At 35.1% G+C, this 22,788-nt stretch overlaps 1 protein-coding gene across 3 annotated transcripts in view; it reads left to right on the top strand.

Moving 5' to 3' along the window:
- Lrba (LPS responsive beige-like anchor protein) overlaps nt 1–22,788 on the top strand; it is a 452,811-nt gene that overhangs the window by 289,311 nt on the left and 140,712 nt on the right. For all 3 annotated transcript variants that reach the window (XM_033760036.1, XM_010632727.3, XM_010632728.3), the window contains 2 exons: nt 20,484–20,624; nt 21,638–21,757. In XM_033760036.1, the coding sequence (XP_033615927.1) occupies nt 20,484–20,624; nt 21,638–21,757 (261 nt within the window). The remainder of the gene's footprint in view (nt 1–20,483; nt 20,625–21,637; nt 21,758–22,788) is intronic.

Here is a 22,788-nt window from a genome sequence, read left to right as displayed (position 1 = left end):
TTTTTTTTTTTTTTTTTTTTGTTACCGGGGATTGAACTTGGGTCCTTGCGCTTGCAAGGCAGGCCACTGAACCACTGAGCTAAATCCCCGGCCCGCTCATGACTATTTTTAAGATGGATAGATGTTGCAAGGCCCTTGATTCAATCATGGATGAGGCTTTAAAAAACAGACTTGATTAAAGAAGAAACTATTGGTGTGCCCCATTTCAAAGCCTTTGCTTAAGTTATATGGATATAAATACATGTATATTAGTCACTTTATAGTCAGTGGGCCAAAATCCCCAACATCTGTAACTTCAAGGAGGAGAGGTTTATTTTTGCTCACAGTTTCAGTGGATTCAGTCCATGATATGCTGGCACTAAGGCAGAAATTACAAGGCAGAATAGCATGACCGAGCAAAGCTGTTCACTGCATGGTGGCCAGGAAGCCCAGGAAGGAAGTGGGCAGGGAAGAGAATACACTCTTCTGGGTCACATCCCAGTGATTGATTCACTCCTTCTGGCCCAGCCACACCTCCAAATGCGAGACTTTTGGGGACATTTTAGATCTAACCATAACAACAGGCGTGTACTAAGTTGTGATTTAAAATCCCTTATTTTTTAATATGACTTTTGGCCCAAAGAGTTTAAGAAACACTGCGCTATGCTGTATTGCCTTGGGTCCCAGTTGCTGAGTCAGTTTTAATGTTGTTTTATCAGGTTGCTTTTCACCTCTCCTACCCAAATTGGTGGTCATGTACAAACAACTTGAAAAGAAAAGCTTTTTCCAAATAGCTTTGCCTTGCAGACGTATAAAAGAATAAATCAAGGAAATTACTCTCCTAGTATTATCAGCTGTAGATTGGGGGTAGGGGAGGAATGGTCTGGAATTAGATGATTATTTATTAATAATTAGAACTCACATTAAATGAAGGAAATAGCTTAGAGAGTTTGAGGTAGACGGCAAAGATAAACCCGTTTTTCACCATTAGAATGTAAACACAATGTAAGCTCTCACTTTGGTCCAGAGTGCAGAAAAAAATGAAAGAAAGTTGTTGAGCAAGGAGACCCTGCACATCATCTCCTGATTCCTATCATGAAGGTATTTACATATGCTGGGTAGGAATCAGAGGAGAGTTTACTAACACTGAGACTTAGTTTAAATGAGACATGCTGGTTTTGTTTTTAAAACCTGTGGCACAATGCTTTAGTGTTCCTGGTCTGTTAAGAAGCTTCCCCTGACTTTGTCTGGTTTGAAATGTTTGTAAAGAGTAAATTCTGAAAAAAACAGATCTCAATGACAAAGCTATACTGAATTCACTTACTGGTTGCTGAGTGGCCAGTGTTCATACTTAGTATACATTGTTTGTCTTTCACTCTCTCTTGCTTTGTCTCTTGCTCTCTTTTTAAAGGAAAAGTGGGTGATATCTTGCTCTCTCTATTCTCATCTTTCTCTCTCTCCTCTACCTCCCTCTCCCCCCATATTAATCTCTTACCATTTGTGTGTATTTTTGTATGTGAGAGATATTTCTGTCTAACACACACATTTAATATACAGTGTGCGTCGTGACCTGGAATTGACTACCGACATTTAACTGTTGTTGATCAGACAGCACTTCTTTATCTCTTTAAGTTTTAAGTGCTGTTTCTGATGAATGCCAGTGCTTTTAGTCTGCTCTGTTACAGATACACTGGGAATCAATATACCATCTAGATGTCACAGAGGGAAAAGAACGCTTTTTCCGGGGGCAGGGGAGATACTGTTTAAACATGATAGGCACTATAGCTCTTACTTTGTATTTCTCTTTATTGGGCTTCAGTAAAAGTAAAGGAATTTTTTAAAATGAATCTTATGATATCATAATTATAAATAATGGTTCCGAAATTGTTTAAATAAAATATGAATGTATTGCAAGAAACTTAAAAAAACCCAAGTATAACTATTAAATAGCTTCCATCCTGGGTTATATTTGGGGTTTTTTTTTTTTCCCATTGGCTGACAAAATACATTAAAATGTTTAGCATCAAACATGAGTGCAGTTATATGTATTTCACATTGACTTTAGGGTTTATGGTATAAATTGCATTCCATGGCCTTAAGGAGTTTGCAGTCTAATCAGTACAAAAATGATACCAAGAAAGTATAAAAAATATTTGTGAGGTTCTGAGGGGAGCCATAGTAGGTTCTTTCCACTGTAGCAAACATTTGCATGTGCTGTGTCCTTTGATCTCTCAGCAAGTAAATAACTGCAGGTAGTGTGCTACTGTTTTATAGATAAGGAAATTCAGATTCATTAAGGTGAAGGGTCTCTCCAAATTCATACATTTTCCAGGAGTAAACTCAGGTTTCTACCTTGACCCATCCCTGGCAGTGACCTGGTCGGCTTCAGGTATAATCAGAACAAGATTTTAGGTTGAATTCTTGCTTTATAATCACGTTCTTCTAAAATCCAAATACTTTTTCTTCCGTTTGACAAAAGACAAGAGATTGACTTTTTGGAATAATTGTACTAGTGATGTTTCTGATATAACAGCACCAAGCACATCAGATGGAAGGTTTAAGGTAAAGATGGAAACCAGGAGGATTCACTGAAAGCTTTGTGTACTGAAAGGTGATGGCCAGCAGGCCCCTGTGCTGTCGTGCTGTCAGAAGGCTGGCACCGTGCTCTACCAATCCCACGCAGTAAGACGGAAGAGTGTGTCACTCTCTGGACATATTGACTGGCCCAAGTGAAGACCTAAAAAATGCTACCATTAGAGATTCTAGTTGGAGCCCATCTGACACCCTCAGTGAAGCCTGCCTGTGCTCTGTGCACTGCAGGCAGTTCAGCAATGATCACCCATGTCCATGCAGATTCAAAAGCAGTCCTGGGGAAAAGATGGCATAGAATTATAGAGAGAAACCAGAAGAAACCAGCAGCTTAGGAAGAAGAAGAAGCCTTATAAAAAAGATCTAGAATAAATACCCTCAAAGAGATAAAACTAGTGCATTAGTGGAACAAGAAAATAATGCAATAGAAAGTAATTGTAAAATAAAGAGCAGTAATAAAATTAATAAAAGAGTTGGATGGTAAGTGCAAATTTCTTTTGAAAAGAATGTCGATGTGATATGGAAAAAATCACCTGGAAAGATGCAGAGGACCAGATGAGTGAGTCCTTGAGCTTAGACATATGTCAGTCTATTTCCATTTATAATCAGAGGGACCTTTAGCAAATTGCTTAATTTGGGGATACTCAGTAGCAAAGTGTTATTTTTTTTAGTATAACCCTGAAGATTTTTCCTGGATATACTGAACTTGTTAAACTTTAAAGTGTTACTTTTTCAGTGTAGTGTATTAATTTAAAATATAGTTAAGCAACTCTCTTGAGAATTTAATACTAAGTTCAGCAAAGTGTGCACATGTATATTAAACACACGTGTGTTTATTTTGTGGCGCACTTAGATTTGTTGAAGTTTTTTATAATAGAAAATGTGACTTATTTTGTGTGACTGTAATTCTAAATTTACATCTATTAAGCACTAGCATTATGTACAGCAGATTTGATTTCTTTGAGAGCTTACCTTCTCTGGAAAGTTTTTGAATGATTCTAACAGAGGCTAACCCAACACTTAATTTAAGCAGCCTCCAATGACATTGTTTTTTAACATTCGTCAGAAAATGATAAACTGAAGCAACTGAAATGGTTTGTGGTTAATATTACTGTCAGGGTGATGGCTAAAAACCCTGACATAACCCAGCAGCATGCTGCCAGTCAGTGATCCTTCTCAAAATTAGGTATTTATTTTCTAACCATGCCAAGTTACTATAGTAGGGAGTGGACACTTAGGGATGACTTGTTTTATTTACTTAGCATTACTAGTTTTATCCCTCAATATTTCTGTATTCTTAGTTGGTGCTGACTATACAAACTCAGGTAGATTCAAAGTAGGAAATAACTATTCATTTTATGTGCAAAGTGTTTTCAGATCACCTGGGTAGTGTTTTCATACTTTGTGTTTAATAGATAGTAGTGCTATATTTTGGATTTTAGGCTGAAGCATTTTGAAGTTAAAACTTAGTAAAATTAATAAAATTAAACTTACTAAAAGGCCTTTTTAAAAACCTGCTTCGATTTGTAGTTTTAAAATGTTTTTATTGTGGCATTAGTTCTTGTATTTACTGTTATTTTCATATGAATATACAGTATACTTTTTACTGTGAATTGGGTAATAAATTATTTTCATTCTTATATCCAAATTTCTGCTTCTTCATTCTCAAAGTCTGGTTACTTGAATAAGCACACTTATTCCACAATGAATAAATATACTTATTCAAATAATTTATTATTCATTATTAAATATTTTAAACATTTGCTGGGTACTCTTTCTATATATTATTCTGGGACCTGTACCTGAATAAAAATAAAAGGAAATTTTGTATTTTTAAAGATGTTTTATGGAATGTCTGTTATATGTGAATCATTTATAGGAGACTGATCAAAATACATTTATATATTTATCTAGTTTATTGTTTAGACTATCCCAGTTACAGAAAGTTTTTGTTTTGTTTTGTTTTGTTTTAGTGTGAGTCCAGTTTTTATATCTAAACCAGGTTTTGGGAATTAGAAAAGGTTACATCTATAAACAAACCCATCTTATCATTGGTTCACTTTAAAAACTAATCAGTTAAATGCTAATATCAGTATGGAAAGAAAAAAAATCAGTGCTTTTACTGGAAAATATATTCTGTTAAGCTGTATTGACTTTATAAATTTTGTTAAAAGTGAGTTGGGGAAACTTAAATATCTAGTGTGGAACAACTCAATAATTTCAAAATCTTTGTTTGTTTGTTTTGAGACAGAGTCTTTGTATGTAGTCCAGGTTGATCTTGAATGCGATGTATACCCCAGTGTGTTTTCACATTTGTGGTGATCCTCCCACCGCAACCTCTTGAGTGCTGGGATTATAGTCATGTGCCATCATGCCTTACCTCAAAATCTGAGCAGTAACCTTTCTTTTGTTTTTTGACTTAGGTTTAGTTGTTTCCTAGGCTGGTCTTGAACTCCTTCACTCAACTGATCATCCTACCTTAGCCTTCCATGTAGCTGGGACTAGAGGTGCATGCTATGATTGGCTTAAATGGTACTTTTCTAAAATACAGACAAGATTAAAATTAAATTTAGTAAAAGGCCTTTTAAAAAACCCATAGTACCCATAACTATTCAAATCATTATATAATCCTACATTTAAGACATAATCTTGAGATACTGCCCTCTTTAGCTCTCTAGACTTCCATCCTGTACCCTGATTTTTTTCAACAATTTTACTCATACTGTAGAACAAATTGACCACACAGTAACAACTATTTCCTCATAAGTTTTCTTGGCACTGTTGTTGAAAATCAGTTGGTCGTATATATGTCATTCTATTTTATTTGCTTGTTTAGGTACTGGGGATCGAATTCAGGACCTTGTACTTGCAAGGCAGGCAGTGGAACCCCTGAGCTAAATCCCTGGCTGTGTAGTTCTATTTTTAGACTCTCTGTCCTGCTGAAACTTTATATTTATCCCTCTGTCATTACCACACTCTTGAGTATTTTAATTTGATAGTAAATCATGAAACCAGATTAAAAGACTCCTCCATCTATATTTTTATTTTTCAAATTTGTTTGACTCTTTTAGGTCCTTTACTTTTGAGAATTAGTTCATTAATTTCTCATATTTCAAATATCTACTAGAATTTTTATTTGAATTGAATTGAATCTGTACAACATTTTGCATAAAATGATATATCAATATTATTGTATCTTTTGGTCCATTAATATGGTATCTTTTTATTCTTAGTTCTTCAATTTCTTTCCAGTGTTTTGTGGCTTTTATCATCTAATTTGTAACCAAATTTTATTCTTAAAACTTCATACTTTTAATGCTGTTAAAATTTTTTCAATATTAGTTGTTCATTACTAGTGATAGAATTACCCTTAAATCTTGTGTATTGATCCTGTGTAGACGTTGGGGGATTTACTGCACCAAGTGATAGAGCATCTTGGGAAGAAAACTTGTTGCACTAGTTGTGTTGACCGGAAGGGTTGACAGTGCCTTCTTTTGGTCTTGGAAACACATTCAGTCTTTTATCAAGTGTGACTTTAGGTATAAGCTGTGTGTAGAGTTGAGCAAGCTCCTTGGTATACCTGGTATGTTGAGAATTTTTATCATAATTGCTGCAGTGCTTTTGTCACATGCTTCTCCTGAGGATGACTGTATCATTTTTCTTTTTTCATCTGTTATTATAGTGAATTATATTGGTTCATTTCATAGTGTTTCGTGGTAAATCTTGATCTGTTACCATTTTAATAAATAGCTAGATTCAATTTGATAATATTTTCTTAAGAAATTTTGTAACTATATTCACAAAACATTGGCTATAACATTTTCATCCAGTCTTTGGCTTCAGGTAATGCTTGTGTGACAAAATTGAATTTTGAAGTAATTCTCTCCTTGTCTATTTCCTGGAAATGATTGTAGAATATTAGTATTATGTTATCCCTATATATTTAGTACTCATCAACGAATCCTTTCAGTTCAGGAGTTTTATTTTTGAGAAGGTTTTTTTAAACTTTTAATTCAATTTAATTGAATATATGGATACTCAGTTTATCTCTTTGTTCTTGAATCAGTTTTGGTATTCAGCATCTTTCACCAAATTCATGTATTTCACTGAAGTATTTACATCATTCTTGATTTTAATAATTTGGTTCTTTCTTCTTCCCCATCTCCTAGTCTTGCTAAAGAATTTCTTTTTCTTTGTTTTCTGTTTTCAATTTTTTTTCCTTCTATTGAGTTTATTGGTACATTAAAGGTATACAAGTGAAATAAGTCACACATGTAAATACTAAATAGTTTCTCTGGTGTCAAAAACTATAATAGTATATAAGATCCTAATGATATAAATGACCATGTGAAATAGGAAGAAAAGTGCTAAAGGTGTAGGAAAAATGGGAAGGGTAGGGGAAAGGTAATTAGGGAAAAGAAAAAAAATGACAGAATGTTTTCAATTGTAATGATCTTTATTATTTTTCTTTCTACCTGATTGGATTTATCTTTTTGGTATTTTATGGTATCAGCTTTATTGATGAGACCTTTTTTCTTTCTTATATAAACATTTAGTGCTATAATTTTTTCTGAAAACACTATTTAGCTGAGTCATAACTTTTTATATATTGTATTTTCATTCAACATATTTTCCAGTTTTTTTGTGACTTTCATTTTGACCAATGATTTGTTTAGAATTGTGGGGTTTTTAAAAAAATTTTTTTCTAGTACCAGGGATTGAACTTGAGTCCTTGTGCTTTTGAGGCTGGTGGTGGAACCATTGAGCTAAATCCCTGGCCCTAGAAATGTGTTTTTAAATCTTCACATATTTGGGGATTTTTATAAGATCCTAGATATAAATGACCATGTGAAATAGGAAGAAAAGTGCTAAAGGTGTAGGAAAAATGGGAAGGGTAGGGGAAAGGTAATTAGGGAAAAGAAAAAAAATGACAGAATGTTTTCAATTGTAATGATCTTTATTATTTTTCTTTCTACCTGATTGGATTTATCTTTTTGGTATTTTATGGTATCAGCTTTATTGATGAGACCTTTTTTCTTTCTTATATAAACATTTAGTGCTATAATTTTTTCTGAAAACACTATTTAGCTGAGTCATAACTTTTTATATATTGTATTTTCATTCAACATATTTTCCAGTTTTTTTGTGACTTTCATTTTGACCAATGATTTGTTTAGAATTGTGGGGTTTTTAAAAAAATTTTTTTCTAGTACCAGGGATTGAACTTGAGTCCTTGTGCTTTTGAGGCTGGTGGTGGAACCATTGAGCTAAATCCCTGGCCCTAGAAATGTGTTTTTAAATCTTCACATATTTGGGGATTTTTTTCAATTATCTGTCTCTTATTTATTTCTAGTTTAATACCATCATGGTTGGGGGATATTATTTGTATGAATTCAGTCCATTATATTAATGTCAAAATTTGATTAATGGCTCAGAACATGGTCTGTTCTGTCTCAGTTAATGCTCTGTGTACACTCGAGTAAAATACACATTCTTTTGTTGGTAGGCAATGTCTTCAATGAATGTCAGTTAGGTCAAATTAATTATAATGTTATTTGTATTTTCTGTATCCTTACTGATTTTCTACTTCTATTGGTTACTGAGAAAGGAATGGTGAAATCTTTGTAAGTAGATTTGTCTGTGTATTTTATCATTTCTGTCAATTTTTTATGAATTTTTAACATTTCTTTTTCAAGGAGCAGGTTGTAGGTTGAACTGTGTTTGGAAAAAGATTGTTGTAGTCTAAACAACCACTTCCACTCTGATAACTGAGTGTGTCTGTAGTTGTAAGCTCTTTGTAGATATAATCAAATTAAGATGGAATCTTACGGGAGACCCCATCCAGAATGACTGGTCTCCTCATAATAAGATGGAAATGCACGTGAAGATACCAGCAGACAAACAGGCCTAGAATCCTAGTGTATGACCGTGGAGGCAGAGATTCAAAATTGTGTTGCCACAAGCCAAGGAGCAATTGGGGTTAAGAGAAGAAGAGGTAGCACGGCTCTGCCGACATCTTGATTTCAGACTTCCGACCTCCAGAACTCTGAGACCATACACTTCTATTATTTTCAGGCACTCAGTTTGTGGTACTTTGTTGTAGGAGCCCTAGGAAATGAATACAGTGCAGAGACATTTTGGGCTTTTATGTTCTCTTGATAAGTGTACTTATCATAGAGTAGTGTCTCTTTTTATACGTGGTAGTATTCCATGTTTGAAAACCATTCAAATAAATTTCTTTGCATTATTGTTTTTGGTTATTAGTACAGATGCTTCTCATTTAACATCTGAATTCCATTCCTACAACTAGGTTGTTAAATGAATCGGTCACTAAATGAGGAATTGTATATAGTATTACATCACAATATTCAGAACAAAGAAATGGTCAAAGGAAACTCCCAACTTTATGACTTTGCTTTTATTTGCATGACTTACATGCAATAGTGTAATGTATAACAGAACATAAGACTTTAGTACTGCACTATGCAATCAGGAAAAATTACAGCACTGTATAAACAAGATATACTGTACAAAAAAAAGCCTTGACATTCTACAGAATTATACAGAACCAAAGGGTGTAAGTCTGAATGGTGGGTCCTAAGTCCCAACAGAGCGCCTCCAGTCCTTAATTAAATGGGTTGTTAAAAAGGAATATATGTATGGCCATAACAGCATTCTTTTGACTATTCATATTTGTAATATCTGTTTTCAATCACTTTTTTAAAAACCCTATCGCTTTATATTTAACATTTCTTTTTTTGTGACTTTTATATCCAATCTGACAATCTCTACATTTTAATTGGGATATCTAAACCATTTATATCTAATGTAGCTTTTGATATTGCTGGTTTAAATCCATTATCTTGCTGTCTTTTATTTATGCAGCCATTCTTTGTGTATCTCCCCTTATCTACCTTCTTCTAAATTGTTTTTATGATTTCATTTTATGTGGGGTAGAACCACAAAGACTGAGATGTGAACAGTATTTTATCTATGAATATGGATGCTGCTGTTTCTATCAGGCAGTTTGTATGAGGAGTTGAATATTATCAAGAGATGAGCCTACTTGGAATTGGAATTGTGACTGTTTGCTGCAGTGCAGATCCCATTTGACTTTGGCCTTGAGGTGCCCCAGGCTACTGGAAGTTGTTTTTTTCACTCTTACTGTTTCTCCTTCCAGCAGTCTCTCAATGCCTGTGCCATAGGATTTTTTTTTTCTTTTTGCAGTGCTGGAGACAGAGCCCTGTGCTCTACCACTGTGCTACATTTCTAGCCCTTAACTTTTATTTTGAGAAAGGGTGACACTAAGATACCTGGGCTACCCTAAACTTTTTGATCTTCCCGCCTGAAACTCTAATTAGCTTACAGGGTTACATGCATGTGCCACTGCACATAGCTTCTTGTGTCCCACTTTCTTTTCTTTCCCTACAAGTAGGTGGCTGTTGCTTGTTACTTGGTGCCAGGCTCATGGTGGTTGCAGAGGACCTCTTCAGTTCTAACCCAGCCTCAGTCTTAAGCACATCCTGTTTGAATGGTCCTCAAGAGTGGATCTTCTTAGTGTTTTTGCTTCTATCCCATGACATTGAAACTGTGGTACAGGGCTTAAGAAGGAGAGAATGTCCTATCCCTCTCCTATATTAGCAGACTCCTCCATTGCACCTGTGCAGAATGCTAGTCTAAGAGATTTTCTGACTCCTCCCCCAAAGGGGCTTTTGTTCTTGCCTTCCACTAGAAGCAGTAGATTTTTGCCTGGGCCCTGGAAGGTAGTATAGAGGGTTTCCTAACCCTCTTCCTGCAGCAGATTGGTTTTCTTTGCCTACCTGTCGCTTGTGTGGTCTATATTTGCATAGGACCTGAGTGAGGGAATTTGGTATTCTTCTCCCTTCAGTTTTAAAGACTTGATTCATGTAAGACAAAAGTCAGGGCAAAGTGATGGGGTTTTGTGTCTGTAAATCACATATTGTGTGCCTGTGTCACCAGATGGTCTTCCTCTGGCCTCCTGCTCTCCACTGCACATTTACTTTGCATGAACCCCCTTGAAAAAGAATTGGGAAGTACACATAAATTCCCTTGTTTCGATTTAACCAGTTTTTCTAAACTGATCAGTTTACCTCAAATTGGTATTGAAAATTTCTTTATAAAATTTACCAGATTTTTCTTACCTACTTTTGACTACCACTTTCTCCCATGTTTTGCCAAAATTTTAAGTCTCTCTCCCATCTCTCATTTGAGAGATTTGTCATTTTTGGACTTCACTTCACTTGGTTGTCTTCTACCTTGATTTTATAGATGCAGTCTGTTTATTAAAATGGTAGCAGCATTACCTTTATACATTCTACAGTTCAGATGAAAGCAGAACTGCATTATTCTTTGTGATACTGACTTTGCCACGAATTTATTCAGTGGGGGCTCTTCAAGAAGGGTGCTGAGTCACTTAGATAAAAATCCCATTGTTTGACAGCCCATATGGCACAACAGTGTCCCAGGCTGTTTTGTGCATTTCCTGTCCCAGAATTAGAACGAGCCATTTACTTGAGGATCCTTCGCTTCTTTCCCTGGGGAATGGCCAACCCATCTTTTGAAATAGGAAATGAATCTGCTTATTTTTGTATACAAGGTTAAGTGGCTTTTAGACTTTTCTATTACATTTTGTGAATTCTTTAGTGCATTTTGTGACACTCATATTTGAAGATCACTTTCTATTGTGAACTTCTTAAATTATGGTAAATTTGGAGTTTTGATAAGTACTTTGGGAGAAAGTACGTACATGGCTGGTGGTATCATAGCTGTGCTGTTTGCTACCAGGCTGTGTTCATAAGACCGTGTTCTGTTTTATACATAAGTATAATTTCAAATAAACATATAAAATGTATTTTAAGTTTTCCTCCATTATGATAAAAAAGAACAAAGATGATAAAGTATAGATAGTAATACTAAAATGATTTGCTTCTTTTTATATGAGTGTAACAGCATTCATAGCTGTATAAAGAGCAATATTTTATGTGTTTGGAGTAACTGTTCCTCTACTTAAGCCCATCTTTCAAGAAGATTCTAGATAGAATCCCCTACCATTGCTTCTTTTTAACATAACAATTTCATCATCTCTTTCATTTTATTTCACTGGTATAGCTTGTTAGAGTTCTTCAGAGAAACAGATCCAATAAGAGATAACTGTATTTGTATCTTTGTGTCTAGGTCTAAAAGGATATTTACCTGCAAGCTGAAAACCAGGGAAAACCAGTGGTATAAAAAAGGATTAAGAACAGGGTAGCTCATGACTTAAATCTCTATCCAGAACAAGAGAGAATGAGATGAGGTGTCTCAGCTTCAGTGATACAGCAGGAAAAAGGGGAGGAACTGCTCCTTCCTCTGTCCTGTGTTTCTGTTCAGGCCCTCATCAAATTGAATGTTTTCCACCCACTTTGGAGAAGGTGGTCTACTATACCAAATCTGCCAATTTAAAAACTAATCCCACCTGGAAGCACACAGAACACTCAGAAGTAATGTTTAATCTGGGCACCCTGTGGCCCATGCAAGTTGACACATAAAATCATCTATCACTCCTGTTTGTGTTCCATGAAAGCATGTTTTCTCAGTTGGTAAAGGAAAGTTGGTAATCTGTATACTGAACAGGGACTTTTTGTTTTATTTTTTATAGAATTTTGTGCTACATTTTAAAAACCTTATAGTTAAGATACAGGCTAGAGCCATGTGCAGCTATTACGTGCAGTGGTCAGGGCCACCAGCTTCTAAATCAGAGCTTTATGGGTTTATGTTTAGTCCTTCATAAATAGTAGTTACCACTGTCCTGTAATCAGATGACTAAATTTAATCACCCCAACAAATGATAATATAGTTGTAGAGGAAAAGTCTGTAAAAGATTGATTTAAGAAAAAGTGTAAAGTCTAACATGTAGTATTATCATGCTCAGGAAAGTGAGGATGAGGTGAACTTTGAAAGCACTTGTGACTCTAATGGACATGTTTGTTCTGACTCATCTCCCCCAGTGAATGAGTGACTTCCAGTCTTGTCCAGCTGGAGTCTTCAGCCTGCTCACTCTCTCAGAGCCGTAGTCAGTGCAGCCCTGGTGTGGGCTCAGGGCCGGACTGTGTTCATGGTCCACTTGACATGGCGTGAGGGCTTCGGCCTGGGGAGAGTTTACAGATTATCACTGACCCTTGCTTGCATGAGTGGGCTTTTTCTGGAAATACAACTGCCTTCAACCCTTGATCATCACCCTGTCACATCTCCCATTGTGGGAAATGAACTCCAAAACTGTTATCAACATTTACTAGTTATTTGTAGACCCATGGCTATTCTTAAGCTGTTAGAATTGCTAGAATCCCTTCTGTTACAACTACAATATTATTTGGGGTTATTCTTCTAAGTAGAATCCAGTTACTCTATTTTTGTTGAAAATCACTACCCTCCTCCAGTTTCACTTGCCCAACAATATTTTACATCACCTTGTTTGGTACTTGGAGTCTGTTTGTAGTTTTAAAACACCGTGCAATTCAGATTCTTGCCTACATATTGAAGTTTTCACATTGTGCTACTTTAAGTTTTATATTGAGATGTTTTTCTAAGAAGTAAATTGTCTAAAACAGAAAATGAAGTAACTGTGTTTATTCATCTTTACAGACCCTGAGCTCTCTTCCTTTTATAATTGTGATATTTTATTATGGTTTATCTATAAATCATTCAAATATTTAGAGCAGTTACCCCAGGTTTAAGCCAAACAGTGGACACATAATTTCCCCATTTAGGATTGAGCCAGGCAGAATAAATATATCTTTTTCCAAGGTGAAACTAGCTTTGTCATATTCATTTAGTTTTCAAGGCAAATGGAGAAGGACTTTGAAAAGATAAATATTACTCAAGTAAATTCTGATTTTATGTTTCAACTTCTAAAAGCTGAATGAACGTTCATCTTTTTATTACTAGTAGCTTGTTTTAAAAAGGTATGAGTTATTTAATGGTCTTTTTTCTAATAGGTAGATTAATTTATCTACAAATTGGCAGATATTATTATATCAGCATTAGGTCACTTTAGTGTTTATCATTTTCACAATTAAAAAATTTTTGTTAATTATCTTTGGATCTTTAGGATTGTTTATTCAGTTCTTCCATACATTTAGTTTAGCACTGTCATTGGGTTATGAGATTATTTTTCATCAATTTATTTGGCTTTTTCAAACCTGAATAAAAACCTATAGAGTAAGAATCACTTGAATACTAACTATAACTGAATGACATGGAACTCTGAAGGTATTGCTACATATCTACAAATATGAGCATTTGAAATGATTTCGATTCTGTGTAGGCACAGTAAGTACACTCGCTTTATTTTTTCCAGGATGTATTTATTAAATTGAAATGCTATAGTAGTATATATTTAACATACTTGTAAGAGATGATTTCAAGGACTTAAAAGTACTTAATCCCTGGTATTTGCAACAAGTCTGTAGTGTTAACTGTAAAAGCCACAGTAGGGCACAGAAGAATTTTTTTTTTTCTTGACAGTATTAAATGAGGGTATATGAAGACAAACACCAAACCATCTCAGCCATATACTATTGTGTATAATGAAGTATTCTAAAGCAAGCTTGTGTAAAAATGCTGATCAGGCTGCTTGCTGTACATGTCATTTAGGTAAAAGAGCTGATAGAATTGAAACAAAATAGTTGCACACCATAACATTGGCAATGTGGTTTAAATGACAGTGGGGATTTGTTTATTTTCTTTACTAGAAGGATGGAGTATAACAGCAGTGATGATATAACTGTGTCCTTTAAAAAGCTTCAGCAACCCACAGATTAAAGGCTCTATTTAGGTTCATGGTTGTGGGTATACAAATATGAAAGTTAAGACAGAAGTAAGACAACAAAAACTGATGACAGTACCTTTTCTGTTCACGTTTCCAAAAGGTATTTTTTACACATCTTTTTCAGTGTCCCCAAAACTGTCTTATTTATCTATCTAATTCTTTTTAATTGTAAAGCCTTCTTCTCAAGTGATAAACACAGATATTTTAATTAGGAATAAAAACTTCAATAATCTATCTTAGTTTCTTTTCTGTCATTGCTGAGAGAAAATGCCTGCCACCCAAAGTCAAGAGAGGAAAGGTTTATTTAGCTCACGGTAAGTAGAGGTTTCAGCCCACGACTGCTGGCTCCAAGGTGGGGTGGCTGGGCAGAGGGGCATCACAGAAGAGTTCATGGCAAGCAGAAGACAGCAAAGGCAAATAAGCAAGGGACCTCAAAGCATCTTTCTGACCCTTATATTGTATCCAGGCTACCGGAATTGGGGCTGGTGCCAAACCAATCCGTGTACTGGCTTAGTAATCACACACCATTGATCCCAGCATCGCACGATCTAGATCCAGTCACCTCTGAAAAAGCCCACCTAGGACTGCATGAGGCTTTGGCACGGGCCTGTAGACCCAAACTATAACTAATACTTTTTGCAAAAGGGCGTTTAATCTGAAGCTCTCGTGAGGACTCTAATGGCCTTGCAAATTTAGCACAACCCAAATCTTTCTAGACCTACTGGTTGGTTTGGCCTGGTAGCTTCGATTCTTGCCGATGCCACTTGGTAGATAACCACCAACTAATAATCAGCTTCTCTTTTTCCAGACTCAGTTTTTTTCCATCTTCAAATTGGGGATGCAGATGGGTCTGTATATTGAAGAATTGTTATGATGATAATGAAATTATTTATGTGAGACTCTTAAAACATTTGCATATAGCCAGCAAGTTAGTGGCATTGTCATCAGATAGAAGTAGCTCCTTTCATCTATATAATATAGTTTTTTCCTAGAATATTCCCAAACCAAATCCTATTTCCTAATCAAGAATGACCATATTTAATGTAACATTCATTGGTAGTACAACCTCTTCCATCTTCTGAATTTGAAGGTTTTAATTTATTGTGTTCAAATATATCATATACTTCACACTTAATTAACAATATTCTTTCCTTTGTCCTGACATTCTTACACACCTATAAAAAAGCACAGATTGAATTATTTTTGTTATCTGTTCCTCGCTGGTCTTTTGCCTTCATTTTTTCGTGACTCTTTTCAGTATCTATAGGCCCACCCTACTTCCGGGAAAACAACACAGTATCTACATATGATCTCTTAAATGGTATAGGGTGGGCTTTGTCTGTCCTCATGGAATTTAAGGCTGTTTCCAGTTCTCCACTTGTATCAAATGAAGATGATGTTGGCAGATAGCTTTGGGACTGTCATAAAGATTCTTAGTAGAGTTGTAATCATGCTTTTTGTCCTTTTCTGGAACCTTTATCCATCCAGCTTTGACACCTTTCTTTGATACCCCAAAAATGTGTCATCACAAAACATTATCCTCTGTCATCACTAAAACCCCTGTGTATGGATGTTATGTTCCAGAGTTACATGTTTCTTTCATTTTAACCCTCTCCCCTTCCTCTCATCTCTGTATATTGGAGCTTTAATGATTTTTCCAGGAAAACCTACAAAGATGTGAAAATATTTTGAGACTTGTAGATTTTAGAAATTTTTGAATTCCAGCAAATCTTCGCTGTGTAGTATTTCTGAGATTTTTTTCATATTCTCTGTACCTTGTGTGTTTTTTTATTAAATATATTGGTACATTTTAGGTAAACAGTATAATGACATTTATCATTAGGAACTTGTACCTTTACATAATATATCTTGATTCTTATTTTTTTCCCATTCCCCTGCCCTCCCTTTAACCCGTCTACCCCTCCTTATTTATAAAAACTTTGTTTCTGTTCCTTCCTTTTTTCACATTTATTGTGTGTGATTTTTTTTTTTAACTATAAGCACATCTAATAGTTTAGAACTTCTCATTGAAAGACTACTATAAATTATAGCATTTTGGCAAGGCATGATGGCGCATGCCTGTAATCCCCAGCACTCAGGAGGCTGAGGCAGAAGGATCGCTGTGAGTTTGTGGCTAACCTGGGCTACCTAGTGAATTTGAGGTCAGCTGAACTACATAGAGAGACCCTGTCTCAAAAAACAAAAAACAACAACAACAGAAATAATAGCAGTGTGTATCTAACTCTCAGAAGGAAAGGAGTTAGGGTGCTGGAGACAATAGCACAGTAGCGGCTATACTCCGTGAGTATGTTCTTTTGTTCCAGGAGCTCTCCTTCACACTTTCATATGTTCCCTTTCAGATCATATTTCACAAATGGAATTTGCATTAAATTAATTAAAACAGCTTGTGATGTAACAGCTTTAGATGAATAAAATGGCCCGAGGAAGGGAATAGCAGTACTAGGTTTGAGTCCCCTAGGCTAAAGTTTATGGCCTAGAGTACAGTCTCAGTCAGTGCTTACTAGAGAAGCAGAACACACGATATGCAAATACATAAGGATGTACAAGGTTGGCTGGCACAGTCTCCGCTCCCTGGAGACCCAAAGGATCCAGTCCAAGGCCTGGCACTCAATGTAGCTTCTCAGTTCATAGGAGGAGGCTGAAGAGCCTGCGCTGGAAGCTGGGACGATGTCCAAGGTGAAGGCCAAGACTGGGGCTCCTCGGAGACTCGGAGCCTTCCTTCTTGGTTTCCCTTTTACGCGGTTCAGACAGCAAGCTGCCCCGGCTGGGTCTCCTGTCTTCAGGGAGCCCCCACAGCCACACTCAGAACTATGCTGATCCAACTTAGTGGGGCTTTTCTTAAGTGGGCACAGTCACTTGGTGACAATTGTGGCTTTTCACACATATTGGTTCTCATGCTTTAAAAAAAAGTCTTTTCTTTATTCTAAGTTCTCATTTCCTTGATATTAAACAGTGCTTCTCTTGCTAATTGTAATATTCTAAATGTTAAACTGAATTTATTCCATTTTGATTAAACCTCTTTTTTCATACTGTTGTGATTTTTTTAACTTTGTAGAGTTTAAAACATTTTGTTAGCTCTTTGTAGTGGCTAAAATTTCTGTAATCTAGGGCTATTTATATCTGCTTGGTTATGAGTTTGAATTTTACCAGTTTAATAGGTCCTAGTCAGTATTTATTTTTTATTGATTGTTTTCCCAAGAAATTATGACTGTTTTTTTATTTTCTTCCTTTAAAATTTTGTTGATTCAAAAAATAGATACCCTGTTTGTTAGGTTGTACAGAGATCAGTGTAGGATGATAGCGCCTGGCATCTTCCTGACCCGCCTAGCAATTGTTACCCTTAATATACTATATAAGCAGTTAGTTCTTCTGCAGAGATGAATTAAACATCTTAAAATGCTGATTTAGACAATGTTTTTTTAAATCCTAGGATGCACTTTGTTGTATGACTGACTCTTGCTTAGTTAAATGCTTTGCAGCATTATAACATAGTTGGATTCAGCTCATCTTTTAAAGCAGTTGTCAGAAAAATATGGGCCAGCATGGTAGAATGTATTAGCTCAATACATCGTCTCCATTTTATTATGAAGCTGCTGAGGAAGCTGTGATATACAGCACTGTCATTACAGATCTATTGTTAGGATGGTTCCACAGTCTTCTTTGCACTGCCATTAATTTATAGCAGTAAACAATATGTAGCCTTCCAACTGCAGCAAAGCAGAATCTTTTAATGAGGTGGATGTTATTACCACAATAAATCAGTGCTTTCGCGTAATGTATAATTCAATGTGTGTATTCCCACTGTAACTTCTCTGAGTAAGCTGATAGTGTATCATTGTCATTGCACGGCTCTACTGGTCTTTTTTTTTTAACCTTCTTTTATTTGGGGACTTCTTTTTTATATGCTTGCGAATAAATATGGTATGTCTTGATAGCTGTCCTACAACTGGCTTCAGAAACCAACTGTAACAATAACAGCTAGAATCAATACTGTGGTTTCTACCTACATAGATCTTTGCATGATACCATTTTTTTCAGATGCTAGTGAAATCAATCCTAATTGGTTTTAGCATTATATTCAAGAAACGTGATTCTATAACTATTGATTTTTTGGGAGTAGGGAGATACTCATTTGGAGAATAATAAAAATGGGAGCAGATAAAGGGAATGCTTAATATGCTGCAGAGCTATACTAAAGAAGAATTGATTCTGTTTTTAATTCATACAATTTGTCTTTCAATGATTTTATTTCTTTCCTTCTGCGTCGCTCAGTCTTCAGGGACAATGACTAAAATACATTCATAGGCCTTATATATATTGGTTCTGTAACAAAGAAAGAATTCTGGGACTGAGATCCTTCTTAACTAGCATACATTTAGTTAGATATAATTCTTTTCACGGACACTAATACTTTAAAAGGTAACATTTTAAAATTAGTATATTGTAACACTTAAAATAGTAATTAAGATGTCTAAAAAATCTATTAGTATGTTTTAAAATGTGTAAAATAAAATACATATTGATTAGAACCAAGTGACTGAAAGAGGATCACATCAAAGGTAAAAGTAGTTTTGATAAATAATATTTAACAAGTAATTTCAGAAAGGTAGCCAAACGAGAAATTTGAAATGTTGCTTAAAAACCCTGTAAGGTGAAAAGCAGTTAAAAAAATTAGTCCGAACATGTCTGAATATATCCATTTTAAGGCAGTGTAATTTATTTATTTTTGTTTAGCATTTCCCCTGTGAGTAATCAGATACTTTCTTATAAATTAGGGAAAACTAACTCAGAGGATTTCACATGTGATGTAAAGCAAAAGACAGTTCTGGGTCCTACACAGGAAAGTAATCTTTCATTAATCTGTTTTTCACTGAATTTTACTTGTATTTTAAATCAGGACTCAAGAACTACCAGAGATTAGAGTTCTTAAGAGAATGAATTGCTATTTAAAGCAGCTTATCTTAACATTCTTTGAGCCCTGGACACATTTGAGAATCTCAAGAATCTATACGCGCATAATCACAACATTTTACCTACTGTTTAATGGAGTTCATGTAGCCCCTGAATAATAAAAATAGCAGCAGCAGTAATGAAACCAACTAGTATTTATTGAGCTTCCATCTTAAATCTGTACCAAGCAATATATTGGGGGCTTTACAAGTAATTATTTTATTCAAACTCTTCATTCTAAAAGATTATCTTAAGAAAAATAGTATTCAAGGAACGTAATCAGGCATTATTTGTGGGAGTTTAATGTACCTTCTCATAACCTTCTGAATGGGTTTTACTATTACTCCCACGAGTCTGGTTTTTGACCACTTTGTTTTCGTGATTCTGGGACCTTACTGTGATATTATACTGTTTTGCAGTAAGCTGATCAGTTGTCTACCATTCCTTTTACGTGATATGTATATCGTCATGCAGACATCTTTGTAATTGTCTAACTTCTGCTTTCTCTTTACTAGTAGAAATTTCTAGCTCTGTCTTCATCCCTTCTCTTGCAGGCTCTCCCTTGAAGCCATTTCACCCTTCCCCCAGTCATTTTCCATTCTCTTCTCAGAACTCATTAGATGTCAGTCCTCCAGCTTAAACATTTGGTTTCTGGTTGTTGCGTCTAATTCATGCAATAAAGTTGTATAGGCGCTTTCCAAAATATTGTATTACTAATAATCACTTTGGGTGTCTTCATAAGATTGTTACAGACTGGTTAAAATTATCGTACAGCAGAAACTAAAATTTTAGAGGAATTCAGGTTTATCCACCCAATTACTTATGCGTTTGTGTAACATGTTTTTAAAATTAAATGTGTTTTTCCAACCATTTTTTGATATGTCTGGTTTTTTATTTAAATAGTACCTTTTTTAAAATTTTAAGACAAGGTCTCACTGTGAACTTAGGCTGGCCTTGAACTCATGGCAACTCTCTTACCTCTGTCTCCTGAGTGCCGTTGGTAGTACATATTTTTAGATATTACTTTTATGCCTTCTGATAGGAAAACAGAAAAAACAAAGAAATAAAGGATGATTACATTTATGTTTCTTGTTTGTTTTTATTTGTCCTTTGGCAGCCAGTAGGAGCTTTGAATCCAAAAAGAGCAGCATTCTTTACAGAACGTTTTGAATCATGGGAAGATGAACAAGTTCCAAAATTCCACTATGGTACTCATTACTCAACTGCAAGCTTTGTTCTTGCATGGCTGCTAAGAATAGTAAGTTCCATTAAAATAATAAACTATGGCTAAATAAATTCAATGTTCTAGATAATGTGCAGTGATTAACAATCTGCAGCATCTTTTTTGAATGCTAAAAATCTTTTGAATACTGCAGTTCTATTTGTACATACCTCTGTCATTTAGAATGTATTTTATAATACTATGATAGAATTGAATTAAAAATGTTTCACGTACAATTGTATGGATTTTCTCCTTAAATTGCCTCTTTAAGTGATTGTTGTTTTAACACACTAACATAAGTTCTTTTCAAATGTAGTCTATTAAATAAAAGCTAAATAAAGTTTCATTAATGCAGAAACATATTCACAGTATTTTGGAAGATCTATTGCTCTAAATAGATAATGGGTATTTGTAGATAACCAATGCTGTAGTGTATTGATAATGTATTGGTTAAACAAGAAATGCTTCTATAAAATTGAAAGGTTATTCATCTACTAAAAAGTAATTTCTTTTGGAAAGCATTAGCAGCAGATCATTAATTAAAGCTTGTTAGAAGGGTATGGGCAAACATAAACCCTAGAAGTAATTTATAGTGCTTAGCTAATTTCAAGCAATTATCCACTAATATGTGTTTAAATGTTCTTTAACTAAAAGCGGGCTTTTAAAACTTCTAAACATTTTTCTTCTCTGAATCATAAAGTTAATATTTTGTAATAACAATAAGAGATTTACACAGTGGACTATTTCCTTCTGCTATGAAGAAAATGCCTTCAAGTTATTTCTGAATGTTATTAATAACCTGTTCTTAGAAAGGAAGAAAGTCTGAAGAAAATGTTGCAAATACCAAATTTTGGAAATATTTAGAAATATTTCTTCTGAGGCAAAAATAATTTATGAACATTATTATAATAATACAACTTCCATTTGATTCCTGGTTTACATTAGTAGCTAATGCTGATTAGTAATTATAATATTTTGATGTAAACGTTTATAAAAACACTTTTATGCATTAGGGGACATATGGAATTTTTTAATTGTTTATTTTTTAGGAACCCTTTACAACTTACTTCCTAAATTTGCAAGGAGGGAAATTTGATCATGCAGATAGAACTTTTTCATCAGTTTCCAGAGCTTGGCGAAACAGTCAGCGTGACACATCTGATATTAAGGTATAGAAATGATTCATGTTATAGTGTGTTCATTACTCAGTGAATATGCAGTCTCTCTCCTCCAAACACTCTACTTCACTGAAGCTGTGGCTCAAAGGGTGAGGCTTTAATTAATTATTTGGTCTAGAACCATTGTATAAAGTTTCTGACTCCATTTTTCTTTTGTGTCTGTCTCTACTTGTCTGTTTATATCCTGAATGTTTGTCTCCTCCTTGCCTCTAGTTGTAGAATTTTTTGCCTCCGCATTGGACCCTTTTGTTAAAAGAAAAATATAGAAATGTGGATGTAAAGGATGCCAGGTTGAATGCTCAGTGGAATTCCAAACTCAGTAGATACACTTACTGTAGATTGGAAAGTACTCTGAGAAAAAGCTCAGACATATATATTCAGAAATACCTCATTTCTGCATTCCATTCACTAACATTAATTGTACATAGTAATGGCATTTAGTGTGGTATTTCTATACATGAGTACTGATCAATCCAGCTCCTGTCTTTTTGCTCCCTCTTCTGACGTACACACCACAGGTCAGCTTTTAAACTTCCACACAGAAGAGAGAACATGTTGTACTTCTTTTTTTGTGTCTGGCATGGTTTAATTTAACATAATATGCTTTGGTTCATCTGTTTATCTGCAAATGCCAGAATTTTATTCTTCACGCCTGGATGGTTCTCTTTTGGGTATACATGTCATATTCTCTATATCCCTTTGTCTGTTTGTGGGCACCTAGGCTGACCCCCTCTTGTAGCTGTTGTAGTAACACTGCAGTAAACATGGGCCTGCAGGCTCCTTCTCGGGGTACTGTCTTCCGTTCCTGTGGCTGTGTACCCAAGAGTGGAGTACAGTGGATCATATGGTAGCTCTACTTTTAGTCTTTAGCGGAACCTCCATGCTGTTCCCGATGAGGGACGCACTAATTTACATTCCCACCAACATTTCCTTTTCTTCACTTCCTCACCAGAGTTTTTCTTTAAATTATAGCCATTCTAACTGAAGTGGTATGATAACTCTTACAGTTTTGATTTGCTTTT

This window comes from Fukomys damarensis, unplaced genomic scaffold, assembly GCF_012274545.1.
Source record: "Fukomys damarensis isolate Sample0158 unplaced genomic scaffold, DMR_v1.0_HiC HiC_scaffold_38, whole genome shotgun sequence".
NCBI lineage: Eukaryota > Metazoa > Chordata > Mammalia > Rodentia > Bathyergidae > Fukomys > Fukomys damarensis.
Note: the sequence above shows the minus strand (reverse complement) of the source record. Positions and strands in the feature narration are given on the sequence as shown.